This window comes from Chelonoidis abingdonii, chromosome 4, assembly GCF_003597395.2.
Source record: "Chelonoidis abingdonii isolate Lonesome George chromosome 4, CheloAbing_2.0, whole genome shotgun sequence".
Taxonomy (NCBI): Eukaryota; Metazoa; Chordata; order Testudines; family Testudinidae; genus Chelonoidis; species Chelonoidis abingdonii.
Window position 1 is genome coordinate 132,089,236 of NC_133772.1, and position 20,519 is coordinate 132,109,754.

General features: G+C 41.4%; 2 protein-coding genes across 6 annotated transcripts in view; one reads left to right on the plus strand and one right to left on the minus strand.

Moving 5' to 3' along the window:
- Positions 1–11,701, plus strand: part of WDR20 (WD repeat domain 20) — an 83,112-nt gene extending 71,411 nt beyond the window's left edge. The window contains exon 4 of the mRNA XM_075065689.1: positions 10,601–11,701. Within this exon, the coding sequence (XP_074921790.1) occupies positions 10,601–10,642 (42 nt within the window). The 3' untranslated portion in view covers positions 10,643–11,701. The remainder of the gene's footprint in view (positions 1–10,600) is intronic.
- The window catches only part of MOK (MOK protein kinase), a 33,981-nt gene that overhangs the window by 3,937 nt on the left and 9,525 nt on the right, over positions 1–20,519 (minus strand). For 3 of the 5 annotated variants that reach the window (XM_032777382.2, XM_032777381.2, XM_032777383.2), the window contains 8 exons: positions 18,630–18,700; positions 10,540–10,618; positions 10,347–10,395; positions 8,997–9,175; positions 2,661–2,762; positions 1,810–1,983; positions 1,433–1,544; positions 80–283 (listed from right to left, as the gene is read on the minus strand). In XM_032777382.2, coding sequence (XP_032633273.1) covers positions 80–283; positions 1,433–1,544; positions 1,810–1,983; positions 2,661–2,762; positions 8,997–9,175; positions 10,347–10,395; positions 10,540–10,618; positions 18,630–18,700 — 970 coding nt within the window. The remainder of the gene's footprint in view (positions 1–79; positions 284–1,432; positions 1,545–1,809; positions 1,984–2,660; positions 2,763–8,996; positions 9,176–10,346; positions 10,396–10,539; positions 10,619–18,629; positions 18,701–20,519) is intronic. The other 2 variants (XM_032777385.2, XM_032777387.2) reach the window with 2 other exon arrangements.

Here is a 20,519-nt window from a genome sequence, read left to right on the forward strand (position 1 = left end):
ACAAGTTTGAAATATGGTCAGTAATACATTTATATTTATTTGTTGTGTATAACTGAATAAGCAAGTTAAAGTTTACTACCTTGTGATTTGTCCCAATATATTTAATAGGTTGTAACACAGGGACTTCACCATTTGTTGCAGGTGAGGTAAAAACTGAATGAAGTGAAGGACTAGGATAAGAAGTCAACTTGGTTACTCCAGAAACATTCAGTTTTGGCAATTCTATTCCATAGGAAGGTCCATGATGTCTTACTGGATTCTCCTGGGTTTTCCTAAGAGAGTGCTTTTAAAATAAAGATAAGTTTCAATCTGCTGACAGTGACATTTTTCTTAAACAGGATACAATAAAAAACAGAACTTTCATCTCCCAGAAAACCAACCCACCAAAGCTCCATTTCAGCTGAATTCTTAAGCACACCCCCTTAATGATGATTATTTATAACTACCTGCACGTTTTCTTTTTGTGGTTTTCCCCAAGCATCTGTGTACAAACCCCATTTCAACCAACTCCCAACAGTTGAATTAGTGGAACAAATGGCTGCTAATGGGAAAAGGACTCGTACTTTAAAGGTGACCTACAGAAGAAAATTGGGCTTGTGACTTTTTTTGTTGCTAATTTACTATGTGTGTTTAACCAAAAAGCGGAGTGTGTATCAACTACAGAGACCTGAAGAAGAGCTCTGAGAAGCTTGAAAGCTTCTCTGTTCCACCAACAGAAGTTGGTCTAATAAAAGTATTAACTTACCTATCTTGTCTCTGTCAACAACAACAAAATCTATCTTAAATTAGGAAGGTCAAGTCCTGTTTTGCTGCAGGTCTCAGTTGGAGGGCCCAGAGATGTGGATTAGGAACTTGGCATTTGGATGAAGGGATGGAGAAGTGGAATCATTTTGGAATTAGTTTAGATAAGTATAAACAAAAAAAAAAGTTTAACTATCTACATATAAATCTCTTCTCTCAGTGACGCTTCATATCTTTGGGTTCTAATGTTACCTTAGTTCTCCGGTTATCTATAGTCTTCCCGGAAAAACAAGATAGACAAGACCAAAATTTCCAGTGTACATTAATAGAAATTAAAAAAATTATTGGTCCTTTATAATGCATACAGAAGCCAAAAAGGCACAAAGCTATCAGCAAGACTTACTACCACTATCTATTTAAGGGACTGTGGCAAACCTTTAGGCCCTGCCTGTCAATAGAATTTTGCACAGGTGCTGAAGTCTGCACCAGCAGATTCCTATACAGGACTGGAACCTTAGTTTACCTCAGGAATAAAACCATGCAGTGACCAAGTGACTTTGTTTGTGTATCTAAAACTTGACCTATCTGATTATATGTATCTAATGTACATTTGTTTATGTATCTAACCTAGACATTACAAATGACTTTATTTAAATAGGCTGCATGTTCTCCAGTTTGATTTAAATATTACCTGCCTATTACCATCCTTTGAAATACACCACAAGTTGATAGATTCTTGTCCCACTATGTTTTCTGCTAATCTCATTTTTCCGTGCATAGTTACAGCTTGCTTCTCTGCTGTTCTGAAAAGAGTGAACAAAATGTCAAATAATACCCCTTCAGATGAAATCTGGAGTCCAGTAGGGTAGTAAAGATAAACTGCCATATGAATTTTACTTCTCAGTTGTTTTAATGCAGTAAATAAAGAAAACTGCAGGTATGGTTATTTGCAAGGCAATTGTAACCTAATAAATTCAGGGTTTACTTTAGACCAAGTTCCTTTCTCCACAGTCCACTGTGCAATTCGAGATCTGACTTTAAAATCCTGTATTGAAAGTGTAAACTTACCTCAGCTCTTGGAAATAAGGATGCTGTAGTGCTTGGTGGGCACCAATTCTCTGATCAGGATCGTATTCTATCATCGCATACATAAGGGAGAGGCTCTTGGGGGAGATATTAGGCACATGTGGAGATAGTCCTGTCCCTTTTTTAAAGGGGAAATCAAAACTCATAGCTCTTGACCTGTGTTAAACCCAGTAATAGAGCAAACACTTATCATTCATGTAAAATGCCTCCAAATATTAAACTTACTGAAAATACCTAAAAGGTCAATCTAATCTGACTAGGGACAGTAATTAATCACTATGTTTTTTAAAAGGGAAGTAATTAAGAAGCACTGAAATGACAGACTTTCCTTCCTTATAAAATTATCACTGACATGCTAGATGGTGCAGAGGTAAACTGCCAGGTGAGACCTAGAATACAGTTTTGATTTTCTCTCATCTGCCTGGGAGCATCACAGAGGAACTGCCTCTGGGTAGTGAGAGAACCCTTATCTGGCAACTAGCATGAAGCAGCATTACATTTGTGGAGGAGGAAAGTCCCCTTGACCACAAAGTTTGTGCAGCAATGGTTCAGCTGGTATAGGTTGCAGGACACAATCCCTGATGTGGGTAAGAAAAAACTGCTCAAGTTTCCTTCTCCCTCAACTTGAAATCTTGTGAGATCAGAAAATTGCATTTAGGAATTACACTTAAGACAGACTTAAGTATTTACATAGTAATTAATTAAGGCATTTGACAATGGCTATTTTAGATTTAAGTGTTCACAATAAAAGAGAGGATTGTGAAAACTGCTAGATTATATAGCAGATTTCACTTATTTAGATTAATAAATATGGGAGTGTACTACATACTTACTGTTTGAATTTATTAAGAGTTTTCTTAGCAGGGGTGCCTAGAATATCATGGATTTTTGATATTTGGTCCAATTCATTAGATCCAGGAAAGAGAGGGTGGAAACTGAAAGATAAGAAATAAAATTGGCAATACTAAAAGTGATTTAAACTAGTTCTAATGGAATGATTGCCACTATGCGGTGCTCTGAAAACTGACATTGTTTTCAGACTGCATTTCATACTGGTCAGCAATAGGAGAGCAATGTGTTAGATTATGGCCCACACTTTTGGTGGGAATGGGCATATCAGTTCAGGCAAAAGAACAGTCTCTAAGGGCATGGCTACACTGGCAGTTTTGCAGCGCTGGTAGTTACAGCTGTGCTCGTACAGCTGTGTAGGGCCAGCGCTGCAGTGTGTCCACACTGACAGCGACCAGCGCTGCAGTGTGTCCACACTTGCACCAGTTGCAGCGCTGTTGTGAGTGGTGCATTGTGGGCAGCTATCCCACAGAGCACCTCGTCCCATTTTGGCGCTGTGGGTTGTGGGAAGGGGACGGAAGGGTGCGGGTCATTCCGCTTCCTGTTCCAACCACCGTGGTGCATCGCTTCCCTTTTCAGCCGTTTAGTGCCATTGTGAGTCTGTCGCGTGATTTCAGAGAGAAATGGAGCCGAGCTGCTGAGGATATTGCTCATGATGTTGCCAGCACATCACGTCTGGCAGTGGAGCTATTCCTTATGCTCCAAAGTGACAGTGACAGCGATGATGAAATAGATTCGCCTGACGCGCCTGACTAAATTGCTTGTGGCAGTAACGGATGTGCTCAGGACCGTGGAACGCCGCCTTTGGGCTGGGAAACAAGCACTGAGTGGTGGATCACATCGTCCTGCAAGTCTGGGATGACGAGCAGTGGCTGCAGAACTTTAGGATGAGAAAAGCCACTTTCATGGTACTGTGTGCTGAGCTCGCGCCAACCCTGCAGCGCAAGGACACGAGACTGAGAGCTGCCCTGTCACTGGAGAAGCGCGTGGCTATTGCAGTCTGGAAGCTGGCAACTCCAGACAGCTACCGATCGGTCGCAAACCAGTTTGGAGTGGGAAAGTCGACCGTTTGAATAGTGGTGATGCAAGTTTGCAGGGCCATTAATCGCATCTGCTAAGAAGAAGCGTGACTCTGGGGATGTGCAGAAATTTGGATGGCTTTGCACAGATGGGTTTCCCTAACTGTGGAGGGGCAATAGATGGGACGCATATTCCTATTCTGGCACCACCCCCACCTGGCAACCGAGTACATTAATTGGAAGGGGTATTTCTCTATGGTTCTCCAGGCGCTTGTGGATCACCGTGGGCGCTTCACTGACATCTACACAGGATGGCCTGAAAAGGTGCATGATGCACGCATCTTTTGGAACAGTGGCATGTTCAGGAAGCTGCAGGCTGGGACTTTTTTCCCAGACAGGAAGATCATGGTGGGGGACGTCGAAATGCCCATGTGATCCTTGGATCCCCGCTTACCCGTTAATGCCTTGGCTCATGAAACCGTATACAGGGAAGCTTGACAGAGCAGGACCGTTCAACCAGGCTGAGCCAGTGCAGAATGACTGTGGAGTGTGCTTTTGGCCGTTTAAAGGGGAGATAGAGAAGTCTTATGGGAAGCTAGACGTGGGGGAAAGCAGCATCCCAGCCATTATAACCGTGCTGTATCCTCCATAATATTTGTGAAGGGAAGGGTGAAACCTTCAGTGACGAATGGACCTCCGAGGTTCAACGCTGGAGGCTGAATTTGCACAGCCAGAGAGCAGGGCGACTAGAGAGGCCAGCACAGTGCTTCAAGGATCAGGGATGCCTTAAAGGAGCACTTTGAGGCTGAAAGCAAACAGTAACGTGGGTGCTTCCACTGCAGTTAAGTGCAGTGCTCAGAGCAGTTACCTGTAGTGGTTGCAATTATTTGCAGTGCTATTTTTCATTTGTGGTACAGTATGTTTAACTTTCTGTAATAATAAAAACTGTTTAAAAGACAAGAAATCCTTTATTAAATAAGTACATAAACAGGAAGGGGAGGTACGGTGATGGGCATTACACTCACAGGTTTGAATATGTTCTTCCTTGAGGGCTCTGCACTGCCTGCTGCACTTGAGGATTAATATGCTGCATCGTGATGGGGTTGAGTGCATAGGGTAAGGGTCGTAGTTATCAGGGCTGTGAGGTGAATGTATTGTGCTGGGGGCAGGTGGTGGTGGTAAGAACCAGGATGCTGGAGGGTGTTTTGAGGAAACAGTGGGGCAACATGGGTTGAGTTTTGGGATGGGCTGAGGCATCCACGGTAGTGGTCTGCTGCATGTCTACCATTGACTGCATGAGGTCTGTGTGGCGTTCCATGAAGCTAGCAGCCGATCTGTGGTTCTCTTTGCAGCCTGATCCTTTTTAATGCTCCGTTTTTCCCTCCATGTTGTAACTTTTATTTTCTGTGGAATACAGATTCATGACTGCTTTCACAAGCTCTTCCTTCAATTTCCTTGGTTTTTTTCTTAAGTTTCTCAGTCTTTCAGTGTGTGTTGCTGCAGCGGGACACAAGGTCACTTTTAAAAAACACAGAGAGATAAAATGTTAATACAGAGGCAGCATTGTTTTTAAGAGTATTTGTAGCATCATTTACAACACAGTGTGACCATAGCACACGGTGGACGCGGGCTGCAGATAGAATACACATGGTGAGTTTAAACACACGCGGATCACAGGGGAAAAGGGGGTCTGACTGGTTCTGCTACAGGGAAATAACACATGCAGCACACCTGGGAAAGGAAGGGTGGGAATGATTGACTCTGGAGCCATGGGGTTTCTGGAGTTGTGGAAGCAAGATCAGGTAGAGGGAAATAACAGAAAGCCATCTTGCAACTTGGCTCACAGGGGGAGGGGGCTGGCTGCCTGTTTCTTTACCTGGAAGCCATGGGGTTCTGTTAGTTGTGGAAAGCAAAGATCAGGTAGAGGGAAATAGCACTTAACCCTACAACCCACATCTGCCACAGCAGGTGCTCCTCAGAGCCATCTTGCACACGCAGCACACCTGGAAGGGGGGGGGGGGCTGCTTGTTCTTGCAATCCATGGGGTTTCTGTGACTTGGGGAAAGCAGAGAGCAGCTACAGGAAATCAATGGGCTATTCCACATCTAGGCATGCTTGCAGGCAGCCATAGCCCCCTGCTCCAAAACATTTCCATCCTTATAATAAAAGCTTCTTACGGGAACAGGCTCCTCTGCTGTTCCTCACTACCAGTCCAGCGGCTGCGACTGGCTAGCTTCTTCCTGGCTGGAAAATAGCTCCTGGCTGCATGACTCCTGGGAGTCTCCATCAGCAGCCTCACCTCAAACACTGATGAGATCCTGCAGCCTGGCAGTGCTCCATGCTGGGGCTCATTTGGGGCGTGGAGGCATGGTCACTAGTTGATTGATTGATTGCACTCCACGCCTCGCTGAGCAAACAGGAAGTGGATTTTTAAAATTCCCGGGGCATTTAAAGGGCGGATCACCTGAGCCCAGGGCAGTGGAGTGATAAGCGGTGACCAGAGAGGCTGAAAAGGTATGCTGGGATACCTGCTAATACCCTGGAGGCCAATTACAGCGTTGGTGAGTGTCCACACCTGATGACCAGCGCTGCATCAGCAGTGCTGGTCTCGCTACACCCGTAGCGGACCCAGGTGTACAGCCAGCACTGTGAACAGGGAGTTGCAGCACTGGCTGAGCTTTTAAGAGTGGACACCTGCTAAGTTGCAGCGCTGTAACCCCCTCACCAGCGCTGCAACTAGCAAGTGTAGCCAAGGCCTAACTTGATCTGCCTCCACTCCCACAATCTGTTTACAACAGACTTTAGACATTCTTTAGTATTCACCTGGAGTATACCTACTTGCAGAGCTTTAAAGCTCAGCTGGTTTTTATGGGGATAAAAGAGTGACATTTTATAAGAGAGTACTGTAGAATTAGATCATTGGGGGTCAGTTTTATTTTGTGAAAGAAAGGACACATTTGGGTTTTGTGTGTGTCAACTGGCCTCTGCCCAACATAAAATTAGTTATTTCTATTAGTTAGCAAGTGGACAAAGCAGAAGGGCTGCCAGTTCATGTGGCAGTTGTGGCAGGAGCAATAGCAGCTGTATGTCCTTGGTGAAGGAGGAGAGAGAATCAAAAATGCTGCCACTGCTCATTGCATACCAAACAAGGAGGTGGTAGTATGGGAGGACAGAGCAGAATTGTTGCCATTGCTACGGCACACAGGCCAAGTGGAAAAGAAGGAGAGCCTCACAGATCAGCTGCCTCTTCCAGAGCACAAGCGTGTTCAGGAAATATTCACTGGCTTTTTAAACTAGTTTCATGAATTATAATAATAATGGAAATTACAGAGACTCTCCAGATCTGTTATTTCTTGCACACTTCGCAGATCTCAATCGGCTGAACAAATTTTATTATAGCTTTCCCCAAACTCACTTTTGCATAGAGTCAAACTGTAAGATCTGTTTTTTTCACAAAACAGCCTGTAGAAAATGGGGTTTAACAAACTTTTACAAATTCAATTGCAGAGTTGACTCTCATGTGACTGATTTCCTCTGCTGTTGCAAAAGAGTAAATCAGCAGAGGAGGGAAAAATGTTAACATCTCAAATGTACTATCAAAACTGAGGACTGTTATGCTCATGACAACAATGGTATGTTTACACTGCCATTGAAAGTGTGACTGTAGAACAGGAAGGCATCCTCTGCTGGCTTTAATTTATCTAGCACCGGTAATAACAGTAGTGAAGACACGGCAGCATAGGCTAGCAGCCAGAGTACAGGCTGCCTGGAGAGCCTGCTATGTACCTGGGTTGCTACCCCATGCTGCCATGTCTACTCTACTGTTGTTACACATGTACTAGATAGATTAAGAATAGTATTGGTAGGATACAATCATATTTCATTTGCAGTGTCAGTACAGAATCACAGAAATGTAGGGCTGGAAGGGACCTTGAAAGGTCATCAACTCCATCCCCCTGTGCTGAGACAGGATGAAGTAAACCTAGACTATCCCTGACTGGTGTTTGTTTAACCTGCTCTTGTAAACCTCCAGTGATGGGGATTTCACAACCTCCATTGGAAGTCTATTCCAGAATTTAATTACCCTAATAGTTAGAAAGTTATTCCTAATATCTAACCTTAATCTCTCCTGCAGCAAATTAAACTGGTTACTTCTTGTCCTACCCTCGTAGACACCAAAAACAATGGATCCCCATCCTTTTTATAACAGCCCTTAATGTAGTTGAAGACTGGTATCAAATGTTTCTCCCCCACCCTCACCCCATCTGGTTTCTCAAGACTAAGCATGCCCAGTTTTTTTAACCTTTCCTCATAAGTCAGGTTTTCTAAACCTTTTATCATTTTTGTTGCTCTCCTCTGGACTCTCTCCAATTTGTCCACATCTCTGAGAGGTGGTGCACATGCACAGAACTGGACACAGAACTGAGCTGAGGCCTCACTAGTGCTGAGTAGAGGGAGCACTCCCATGTCTTACGTATGACACTCCTGTTAATACACAGCAGAATGATAATAGCTTTTTTTCACAATTGCATCACATTGTTGATCCACTATACTCCACAGATCCTTTTCAGCAGTACTACCATCTAACCAATTATTCCCCATTCTGTATTTGTGCATTTGATTCTTCCTTCCTAAGTGTAGTACTTTGCAATTACATTGAATTTTATCTTGTTGATTTCAGACCAGTTCTCCATTTTGTCAAGGTAATTTTGAATTCTAATCCTATACTCCAAAGGACTTGCAACCCCTCCCAGCTTAGTGTCATATGCAGATTTTATAAGCATACTCTCCACTCCATTATGCAAGCCATTAATGAAAATACTGAACAGCACCAGACTCAGGACTGACCATTGCGGGCTACTCTTGGGAGTATTCCCCCAGTGAGCCAGGCAGGACTCAGTGAGGAAAGGAAGAGAAAAAAATTACTATTTCCCAAACTAAGAAATATTCAATCATGAAGTTATTCAATCATGAAAAATATTACAAACAATAAAATATTTAGGGGGAATTAATTACATAAAGCCATGCGACAATCTTACTTTCTGTTAAGCATCTAGCTACTTTATTGTTAATCTGCTATTATATGTGTTTGGTGCCAGACAAGACAGGATCTGTGCCTAATGTAACTTCCAGACTAAAGGCATGAAAGAGTTCTAGAAAATCATGGAAAACAACATTTATGCCCTTAACATAATATTACTCATGCCATGTGCTGATTACATAATGAGTTGATCCTCAACTTGGAGTTTCTTTGACACTGAATAAATCAGACTCTTAATTTCTTTCTACTTAACACTGTACCTTGTGATTTCATAGAAAACACAGCCAGAGCTCCACATGTCCATTTTGTAGCTATAGTAACCATCTGTGAGCAAACACTCAGGTGCTCGGTACCAGCGTGTAGAGATATATTCTGTATATGGCTGCTTGGAATATACACTCCTACAAGATCCAAAGTCTCCTAACTTCAGGGTATCCTGCTGCGAAAACACCCCAGACAAACAAACTAACTTATGTTGTCCAATAAATTAGAAAACAGTCAAATATTGAAGCAAAGGCAGGAAGCCTTCTGATACACCTGAACCAGCCATTATAATTCTAATTGTAGTTTGCTTTCAGTACTAACTTTTAGGGGTTTTTTGTTTTTTTTTAAGAAAAAAGAGGTGATTTCGAATGTCAAATTGCATGTCCATGTTTAAATTTTATTAAAACCTATTCTCCAGCGACACTGAACGGGCCTATCAGTGAACCATATCTCAGCTATGGTAAATGTTTCATTATAGTAACAAATTGTAAAACTGCCCTTTAAGTTGTAAGTGCCTCTGAAATTTAAGGCCATTTACGTCCCATAATACAGACTAGTATCTTTCTGTACATTTTCACAAAAAATGTTAGAGATACCCATTAATAGTAAAATGTATTAGCTAGTCTTGAAGGGAAGGTTTCTAAAAGTGACATATTTACATGAGGTTATTTTCTTGGTGTTCTCATTTTTAGTAGTCACATGATAGATATTTTCCTGGCTTTTCTTTGTATTAGTTCCTCTTCCTCCTTCTGGTTTCATTTTGGGACACACTAAGGACTTTGAAACAGTAAAATCTAGCCCATAAAAATAAATGAGCTGAATTCTGGCAACAAAACTACTAAAAAAACAACTCTGGGAAATAGGCCTTCTGCCAGCATTTGATAGTTTTTAATACAGGAATCTTTCAAAAACAAAATCAACTTAAGGGCTCCTTGTGCAGTCGTGTGAACAACTTCTGCAGACCGCAGGAGTTAAGCATGGAGAGAGAGGGCTGAAGAGCTGAGTCTCAACATTTGTTTCAAAAACAGCACAGAAAGGAAAAAGGTATTAATACATGAAAAAGTGAATTTGTTTGCTTTCAGACTTAGCTGCAAATCTTACGCCTGAGCTACAGAACAAGTGAATCCATTTACGCTTTTATCCAACAGCAACAGAAAACATTTGTTCATTCACCATTCAAGGAGTGGAGGGCACAAGACTAAAGTTATATACCAAAGAGTCAACTCTCTAACTATGAAAAGTATACCTCACAATTATAAAGATATACATTTCTTTGTTTATTCTGAGAAACTAGTGTGTATACTTACACTTTCAGATTAGTGATATCATCTCACAAGACTACTTACCTTTATTAATATATTTTCTGGTTTCACATCTCTATGAAATATTCCATTTCTGCAGCAATATAAAAATACCAAAAAGAACAACTCAGTGAAAGTATGAGCATATTCACTATGTTTCTAATTATTTGTAGGCAATATTTAATTATGAGCATATGGCATACTTCTTGCAAGGTTACTACTGAATTTAATGTCTTACCTGTGCATGTGATCTAGGGCCTTGCATAACTGGTACATGTAGTTCATTATTTTTTTTTCAGATAATGTCTTTCTCCTCCCTAGAACACGGAACAGTCAAATGAAATTTCAAGTTATACAAATGCTTTATGTCAGTGAGTAAGTAAGTAACATCTACTTTTCAGCTTCTGATAATGAATCCATATTCCCTTCTTCATGAAGAAGAAGAATTTGATTAACATTTTTACCCTTGTCATACAAAAACAACACCATTGCAATCAGCATTTCATTTGTACTGGGACATAAGGTGACAATTTCAGAATACACTGGAATAGTCGGACAAGTGAATTTGACTGCCTATAAATTGGCAGCTTTGGTATTGCATGATTTTTCATAGTGTAGGGAGGGACTCTGCTCCAGAGAACGTGTGAGTATTATGAATGGTAACACAGTATATCTATTTTTCCCCAATTGTATTATAGCAGAAATATTCAATTCCAAACATATTGGTAGGCTTCATTTCCTATGTAAGCACTAAAGTAATGATGCATAAGATTCAAGGTTTAGAAGGGATATAATCCTCTACAAGTGCACTACCCAAAGTGTCTTATTCCTGTTTTGGTATGCAAATCACAGAACAACCTGTTCACTTCAGTGGGTGTTACTGACAGAGGTAAGACTCCTGACAAGCAAGACTACTCCATTTTTGTTTAGAGTCCTGAAGACATCTGATAATTACTTAGAGGGTTTCCTTCTACAGGCCCTCTTGAGGCTTTGAGCTTTGCTGTAGTGCTTCTAAATAATGCTGTATTATTTATAATATAATTAGTAAGAAGAGAAAATTAGCAAATTTCTTGGAAAACTTAGTGACTCTGTTTAAACAAGTTTTAAATTACTTCAAAGTTAAATATAGTCTAACAATTCATTAACTAAAACTAACTTTAGGTTATAATGCTAGTTAATTATATAGCCAAATATGTTATTGCAACCTTTGGATTTTCTACCTGTACTCATTCTTTGTCAAGTAGAACTGTTTGTCACGTAAAAATAAACGTTATACCTAAAAGAGTAAGACAATAAGAATTCTTTTCTTTAATGACATTTGTATGGTCCTGTGATGGGGCAGAGTGTCTCCGCACTGGTACCGCAGGGGTTAACCCTCTTCCTTCCTAGCAGAGGAAGCCATGCCCGGGAAGCTCTGCTGGGCATGCTCCAACTGGAGAACAGGTATAAAAGCCTGCAGAGCTGCTCCATCTGGGCTGACTGCCGGAGGGGAAGGCGGCACACCGCCAGCACCCGAGAAGGGACACCCTACGCACCAGGATCTGGAGGCCAGCCAAGCCAGAATGCACCCTGATGCCCAGACGGAGTACGTCACAGGAGGGGAACAAACCAGATGACCCCCCGAAGTGGAGAACCTGGCATTTATGGTAGGAAGTGACCCAGGGGAACTCTAGAGGCAAACAGCGTTAGAGCCGCACAGATGCTTGGCATGTTGCGGGCAGACCCCGCTGAGCTGGTGGCAAGGGGAACTTGCCACTATCAGGGCCCTGGGTCGGGACCCAATGGAGAGGGTGGGTCCAGGTCCCACTACCACCATGGGAATCCTATGGACTCTGGGCGCTAGGCCCACTACCCCAACCAAGGGGTGATTGTGGGGAAGGAGGCCATTAGGCCACAACCGTCCTCCCAAAGAGAGACGGGCGCGTGAACTTGAGAGTGGCAAGATTCCGAGACCCCATCCCACCCCTGCCACAAAGGGGCGGGGCATTGCCAGGCCTGCAACAGGTCCCTATTACTACAGTATCTGAGCACTTTCTCCCATTTGACAGATGATGAAACTGAAGCTTAGAGGTGAAATGGCTTTCCCAAGGTCACAAAAGAAGTCTACAGCTGAGCCAGCTACAGAACCAAGATTTCTAGATTCTCGATCCAGTGCCTGAACCACACGATGATTCATCCCCTTGTTGGTGTAAGAGTCTGCTGTAACACAGTTTCGTTTTAAGACTAACCAGCAATACTTTTTTTCATAATTCTGCAGAGGATTTAAAAAAAAAAATCAGATCCTGTCCTATTTTGCTTCTTTGATGTGTATAAAGGCCTGAAAACTTACTCTTATTTCTTTTCTGATTTTCTATTTTTTTTTTTTTTTATTTTTTACCATTAGGAATCAGGAATGTCAAATCTGGTCTTCCTTGATTTTGCTTGAGGACCTGTTGTACCTCTGACCATGTATATTGTGAGCACTCTCACCTTATTTGAAAGGGATGGGGTGTCAAATCTTTGACATGTTTAAAATTCCAAAATGGTAATTACTGAAGGTAATATGTATTAATAAAAACAATTTTAAACAGTATGACTGACTGAAGATTCATTCCCCAATAAACTGCTTGCTTTCATTCTCTTGACCCTTGATGTTTCTAGTCTGATAATTCTACCCTTAGTCAACTATTTATAAGTGCCTCAGTCACTTAGGAATACAAATCACACAAAGTGACAGGCATTTCTCAAAATTCCACATTAGTTTCCCAGTCACCATAATCCATGTAGAATAGACAACAATGCTTGAAACAGTGGTGCATTTACATTAGGGCTCTTAACAGTGCTGTCATCAGTGGAACTTAAATTAGTGCTAGCAACAACGGGATTTTTTGAAAAACTTTCTTAGTGTAGACAAGGTTACGGAGTCTTCCACAACAGACAAACTCTCAATCACTAATGTTAAAAACAGAATTTTTAAAAAATGTAGGCATCTTCATAACAAGGCACAAGCTCAACTGTTTTTCCCTTTGCAAGTCACCTTTCAAGACTGAACCTTTCAGGACTGAACCAATGCTCTTCAGCTTTCAGAATTACAACATTATAAAAGCTTAACTCAATAAATAATTATGAACAGAATCACAACAGGAAGATGTTACCTTGTATGTGGCTGCAATGCACTTGTATCCATGGAATCTTCTCCAAATCTTAAGAGCCCTAACCTGCTTCCACTAAAGTCACTAGCAAAATTCCCATTGACTTAATTTGAATAAAGCTGGGTGTCTAGTTTGTAGATAGTGAATGAAGGTGCTCTGTGGCACTAAATGTTCTATTCAGAACATAAGTTTGTTAGGAAATTATGTCAATTCTTTCCCCAGTTGAGTAGTTTTAAAGACACTTTCAAAATAGTCCTAATCTATACAACCAATGTTAATATTTCTGTCAACCAGAAAATTTTCAGAAAAAAAAATAGGATTAATTTCCAAGACCAGTGCCATTAAGGAACTGAATAAATGCTGTTTTCCTAAACATTGCTGTTCCCACACACCTGTTCCAATTAAAAATCTATTCTTAGCAAACCCATGCTTGAAAATTTTCTTCATTCCAAAACTTTGTACAGACCAGCTGCTTCTAGACATTTGCTTCCCCTCTTTCATTGTCTCCACTGATTTTAAAAAAGCCTTTTTGTAGTAGTTTTATGCCTTTCTCCAAATTTTATTTTGCAGGGTTCATAATTTTATTCAGAAAATTAAAGCATAATTAACACTAAAGAGATATTGTTTACTGGTAGTAATCCATATCTCTTCTGCACACAGAAACAGTCTGAAATGTTCACTAGTTTGTGTGGGTGCACAGCTGTGGAGGTCTGCTCTCTGAAAAAGCATCAATAAAATAATATGTACAGCGGAGTGATATACAGATGAGTCATATGTTCCTTCTGCCTCAGAACAGTACTGTTACAGAAGGAGATCTTTTTATTTAGTTGCAACTAACATTCTCAAAGTTGTTGAATACTATGCTTTTCAAAATTAAGAAGGATTAATTTATTTTCCAGTCCAACTGTGTGTTGGGAGCTTAACAGTGAACATTTTCTAGGTTTTAAAATGGCACGTCTCAAGTGTTGCTGGGTTTTGCAGGTGCCCTTTCTTTTTGGTGGCTCTGTTTGTGGCTATTGCTAGTTCAAAATCAGAACGTCTATCCATAGAAAATGTTTATATTTTGGCACACGTGTTTAATTGAGACAAAGTTGAAATATTTTTTCCATAGAACAGAAAGTTCCAAAACAATTCAATTTGAAAATGTAATGATGTTATCTTGCTGCCTCATGTGAAGCTGTAGATCAGGTGCCTCATACCCTATTCTTCTCTATGACCCAGGCTCCCCATGGTACCTTTTCCATGATGTATTGCAGATGTTAAACAAGAGATGAGACAGTGCTGAATCACGGGAAATGCAGTCCAGCCAGGGAGCCCGGCCCATAAAGAAGAATGTGGGCATGAGATATCATAGCAGCTAAGATGGATGCAGTTCAATATCAAACTGAACTAAACTGTAATGTTTCAATTTGAGTTGACCCAACCTGAAATTAAATATTTTGGTTTTCCTAACAGAAAATCAAAAATGTCAGCAAACTTGGAATCTTCCTGTGGAAAACTTTGATTTGGTAGAAACTGTTATCCATCGAATTACCAGTTTATATCCTGGTCCTATATTCAGAAAATCCATCTCCCCTTCAAGGCATTTAAAGATAACTCCAGATGGCTACTAAAAAATTTAGAGAGCACACTTTTAAAAGGTGAGTTGCAAATGGACTTAGAACTCTTTTTAGCAATGCTGATTTTTCCCCATTATCCAGACTACAGCATTCAACTTTCACCTCCCTAACCAGACTAAGGGTTTGTCTAAATTTACATCACTGCAGCTGCAATGCTGTAAAATGTAGTGAAGACTCTACCTAAGCCAATGAGAGGGCTTCTCCCATCGACATGGCGCTGTCTACACTGGGGCGGGTTAGGGTGGTATAACTATGTCACTCAGGGGTGTGGATTTTCCACATCCTTGAGCGATGTAGTGATATTGACATAAGTTGGTGATGCAGACCAAGCCTAAGTCAGGTATTCAAATCCATCCCCATCCACACACCAAGCTAAGGAAGGAAGTTCAGAATACTAATCTTTCTATTATTTCCATTCTAGGTCTCCCAACATACATCCAACTGCAGCTAACTAGATCCTACTCTGCTGACATAGCTACCTTCTACCATAACTACTTATATGCTGCAGTTGTAGAAAGGCCAGCTTTTCCTTCTGAACTCAAGCAGAATTGGTCTATAGCAGGAATTGGCAACCTTTGGCAAGCGGCCCATCAGGGAAAGGTTTGTTTGCCTGCAGCATCCACAGGTTTGGCCAATTGTGGCTCCCACTGGCCGCGGTTCGCCGTCTCAGGGAAATGGGGGCTACGGGAAGGAGCATGGGCTGAGGGATGTGCTGGCCACTGCTTCTTGCAGCCCCCATTGGCCTGGGATGGCAAACCACAACCAGTAGGAGCTGCGATCGGCCAAACTGTGGACACTGCAGGTAAACAAACCAGCCCGGCCTGCCAGGAGCTTTCCCTGATGGGCTGCGTGCCAAAGGTTACCGATCCCTGGTCTATAGGCTTTCAGATATCTATTCTATTTGACACACTCTTCTTGTATAGCTTCCTACAGTCATAAGTGTTTTCCTCCCTCAAAACTATATCAAACAGCTTTCCTAGCTCCCAACAAGCTGACTCCATTCTTAAACAGGGTTCCAAGGACGCTGTGATTTGCATCATTTTGGTGATTAATGGGGTTGTATATACGGTGGGAGTCTGCAAGCCCTGTGGGGATGAATATTGTTGAAACCTGAGTGCCTGTGATGGAAGACCATTATTTTTATTTTAGTAACACCTACAGGCCCTAGCCACTGTATTATGCTCTGTACAAACACAGTGAGAAGTGGTCCCTATTCACAAAGCTTACAATCTAAATAGAATAGACAAGATAGAGGTTGGGAGAGGAAACAAGCATGGAATTGACATGACACGCCAAAAGCCAAGCAGCAGATCAGTGTCCGCTGGGAGCAGAATCCTGACTCCAGTGCCCTATTGACAGGATGTAATGGCTTTTAAAGATTTTGTAGCTAAGGAGTTCTATATCTTGTTCCCCTATGTAAGGAAAACAGACTCATTGCTGAAAGTACTGGAATTTTGTTAATTCCAATTGCAAGAAATATTTAATATGGTGGTTTTGTTTATTAAATTACAGAAGTGAGCTTCACAGTTAAGCTGAACAATAAATGACACAGCAAATGCTTCAGTCAGTTCTGAAGTACAAACCTAAACATTTTAATGTTTCAGAACTGAAGTAAATATCGCTCAAATCTGTTTTCTGGAAGCAGAAAGTTTTGCTTATATTCCATCCGATTAATCAATTGTAAATGACAGCTCCTTACATTACTGACTCAGACTTACTAATGATACCACAAGTCTGAAGACTAGACTTATAATAAGGCTACTATTTATATTTTAATAACAAAGACATGAGCTACTGCATGACTCAACTTTTACAATGATAAGCATAGTTAAACTACTTTTCGGCTTTCTAATTTCAGCTTTTGATCTATAAGAAACAGGGTTATTCACCATTGTTAGAGGTCTGAAAGCATGGTCCCCTCGAAGCTAATAGGAACTTTTCTCTAGATTGTAACTCAACATGCAATACTCTTATTTGCTTACTTGGGTTTTATAGCACCACATATTATACCCTGGGCACTTTGGCTTTTCTACTGACTATTTTAAATTTTGAAATCACTCTGCACATTAAACTTCAATAACAACCTCCCTAGCTCCAGCAAGCAACCAGTATCCAGCTCTCGAAGTGTCTATGCGGCCTAGTCTACGTAGTTATGCCAGTACAAAAAATGTTGGTTAGGGATGTGATTTTTCTTTAAACTGATATAGTTATACTAGTAAAACCTCTTGTGTGGATGCACTTACACAAGTATAAAGATGCCATGAACCAGTATAGCTTATTCCCTTTCTCTTAGGGCTGGTCTACACTACGGGGGGAAATCGATCTTAGATACGCAACTTCAGCTACGTGAATAACGTAGCTAAAGTCAAATATCTAAGATCGGATTACTCACCCGTCCTCACTGCACGGGATCGATGTCCGCGGCTCCCCCTCTCGATTCCGGAACTCCGTTGGGGTTGGTGGAGTTCCGGAATCGATATAACCGCGTTCAGGGATCGATATATCTCGTCTAGATAAGACGCGATATATTGATCCCCGAGCAATCGATTTTAACCCGCCAATATGGCGGGTAGTCTAGACGTAGCCTTACATGAATAAACTACACTGATACAAGTGGGGAGGGCTAGCTCAGTGGTTTGCGCATTGGCCTGCTAAACCCAGGGTTGTGAGCTCAATCCTTGAGAGGGCCACTTAGGGATCTGGGGCAAAATCAGTACTTGGTCCTGCTAGTGAAGGCAGGGGGTTGGACTCAATGACCTTTTGAGGTACCTTCCAGCTCTATGAGATAGGTATAGCTCCATATATATACACCACTATAACTGTGTCCACAGCATGCAGTACAACTTTTGTGTTTAGACAGTTCTAAAAATACATGACCAACACACTCAAGCCTTCCTCCACTTCAATTTACTGTCTTTAGTTACTGACAAATCATCCTACTGTCTTTTCCTGGAAACTCCTCCCATGGTCCTCATTCTTACACTGAAAAACAGCTGCTCTAGCATCTGAAGCTAGGAACTAATGTTTACAGAACATGAAGGAAGTTCCAGGTAGTAATGTGGAAGACTTCCTATATGGGGATAAATTTAGCAGAAACTGTAGAGGCTTCATGAGCCCTTCTTGAATAGACTAACCTTGGTTCTCAAACTTCATTATGTTTCAACTAAAAGATTTGCTGCTTTCAAACAAAATGAGCACACTTTTCTTACCATTAAACTGGTAATTTTTATAATGAAAATGTATAATGTAATGAAATGCAAACTCTCCATGCTTTACAATCAGGGTGGTTTCTCTGTTTTCCCTTCAGGTTTGAACATGTATATTAATAGTGCTCTATAGAGTCACTACTCTGACTCATTTAAAAATAGATGTGTGCACAAGTTTCTAAATTAAAAATATCTATACAGTATAGAAAACAGCTATAAAATAGTAGAAATTTCCCTAAAAATTGTACAATATACTCTTAAATGTCTTACTATATAACCATTACATGGACAGCCAAGTGAAAAGTAAGATTAATGCCACTTTATGGTCTGTGAAAGAGAAGATTTTGAATGACTCAAACATACTCTACATACCTCTTATTAGCTCATAAATATTCATGTCCATAAGTTCACATATTAGTGCAAGAGAGCCAGATTTTCTGTCACTGAAGAAACAAACAGGTTTTTTTTCTGAGCAAGAAATAAAATTATATTTGCATGTGTACACAAAGTAGACAAAAAGTACTCCACTCAGCAAAAGAGTCAGTTTAATCATCAATAAGGCAATTTGTAGTTTTCAGTTTCAACAAACCTTTACCTAGAGAAGCCTATTCAAATTGATTTATAATTTTAATTAACAATGGCATTTTTCCAAACTGTTTGCATCCGGCTCTCCAGGCAGGAAGCCTCTTTAGCCTTCCAAGTACTGTATGGATATTACTTAAAGTATGGCACAATGATGCAGTCTGGAAGCTCCCAATAAAATAGCACTACCAAGAGATAATACAGCCATAAAGAATACGCTAAAATTGATAAGAGATACAAAAGCACTGTGCCATATCTGAAAATATTTAATAGCTGAGCTGGGCCCAATATTATTCAGTCTGGCCAAAATAAATCACATTTTTAAATGAGTATGTCACTTTCTAAACTCTACATTTTGACAGTCGCAGTTTTCTATGATAGTGGATTCCCTGTAACTTGAAGTCTTTAAACCACGATTTGAGGACTTCAGTAACTCAGCCAGAGGTTAAGAGTCTATTACAGGAGTGGGTGAGTGAGGTTCTGTGGCCTGCAATGTGCAGGAGATCAGACTAGATCAGTGGTCCCCAAACTTTTTACCTCACACCACCTTTTATCCCTGTCTGTGCCCCCCATCCACCCCGGAGCCGGGAGTGGTGCCACGGCTCCAGAAGTGGGGGACGTGGATGGAGTAAGAGGGCTGAGGCTGGGGCCACAGCTGGGGGTGAGGGGATTTGGGGGAGAGAGACCAGGAGCAGAACCCTGAGTGCAGGGCCAGTGGCCAGGGCTCTGGGGCCGGATATCATTCCTCACCTGGAGGCTGGCCCGGGCCCTAGCCGTACCCCCCCCCCCACATTCCTCCATGCCTCCTTGCACCCCACAATTTGGGGACCTCTGGACTAGATGATCATGATGCCCTGGTCCCTTCTGACCTTAAAGTCTATGAGTCTATATTGGGAATGACCTTCAGAACGGTAACTGTTGTCCATCTGTGCTTCTTCATTTTGCCTGGTACTATGTATGTAATAGGAGCTGTGAAATGATTAAAAGGAGGACCCAGCCTATTCCACAATTGTGACATTTAAACATTTTACTCCAGAACCTGAGATATTTTTTTTTTAATGTTTAACCCCTGTGGTTGCAGAAAAACTTGTGAATATGAACAGAGAGTAAACCGATGCAGTGTTTCCTGTTTGTCTCTGCAGGGAGCTGAAACACCTCCCCGAGAAGTGTGACCTACCTCATTAATCTCAAAACAGGGCCCCTGTGGACTTCACAATTCTGCTGATGAATAACTTGATTTTTTCCAAAATGCCATGGAATTCATCAAGTTCCTGCTGGCAACCCACATTTTGTTTTATGTCTCCTTGCCCTGGTGGGATCTGTGTACGGATGCCTCTTCCCTTCCTAATAACAAGGTGTTAATTTGATTACAGTGCATGCTCCATGCACCGTTCAGCTGAGCCAGGCAAAAAGGAATTGGGGAACCAGAAATAGAGTCCACCTTGCAGCAAGAGATTGGCTGACAATCTGGGCTGCGGCTAGATCTAGGGAACTTGGGAGATGGTTTACTAAGAATGACTACTAGCTTCCCTCTTCTGGCACTTGTGGTGGGAAGTAGGTTCTAAGCTGGGTTGTTTGGATAACACTGCAAGAGCGGAGGCCAAGGAAATAGAAAAATTCAGCCTGAAGAGCAAAGCGAAAAAAAATCCTTGAAAATAATAATTAACAAATGTTATGCCT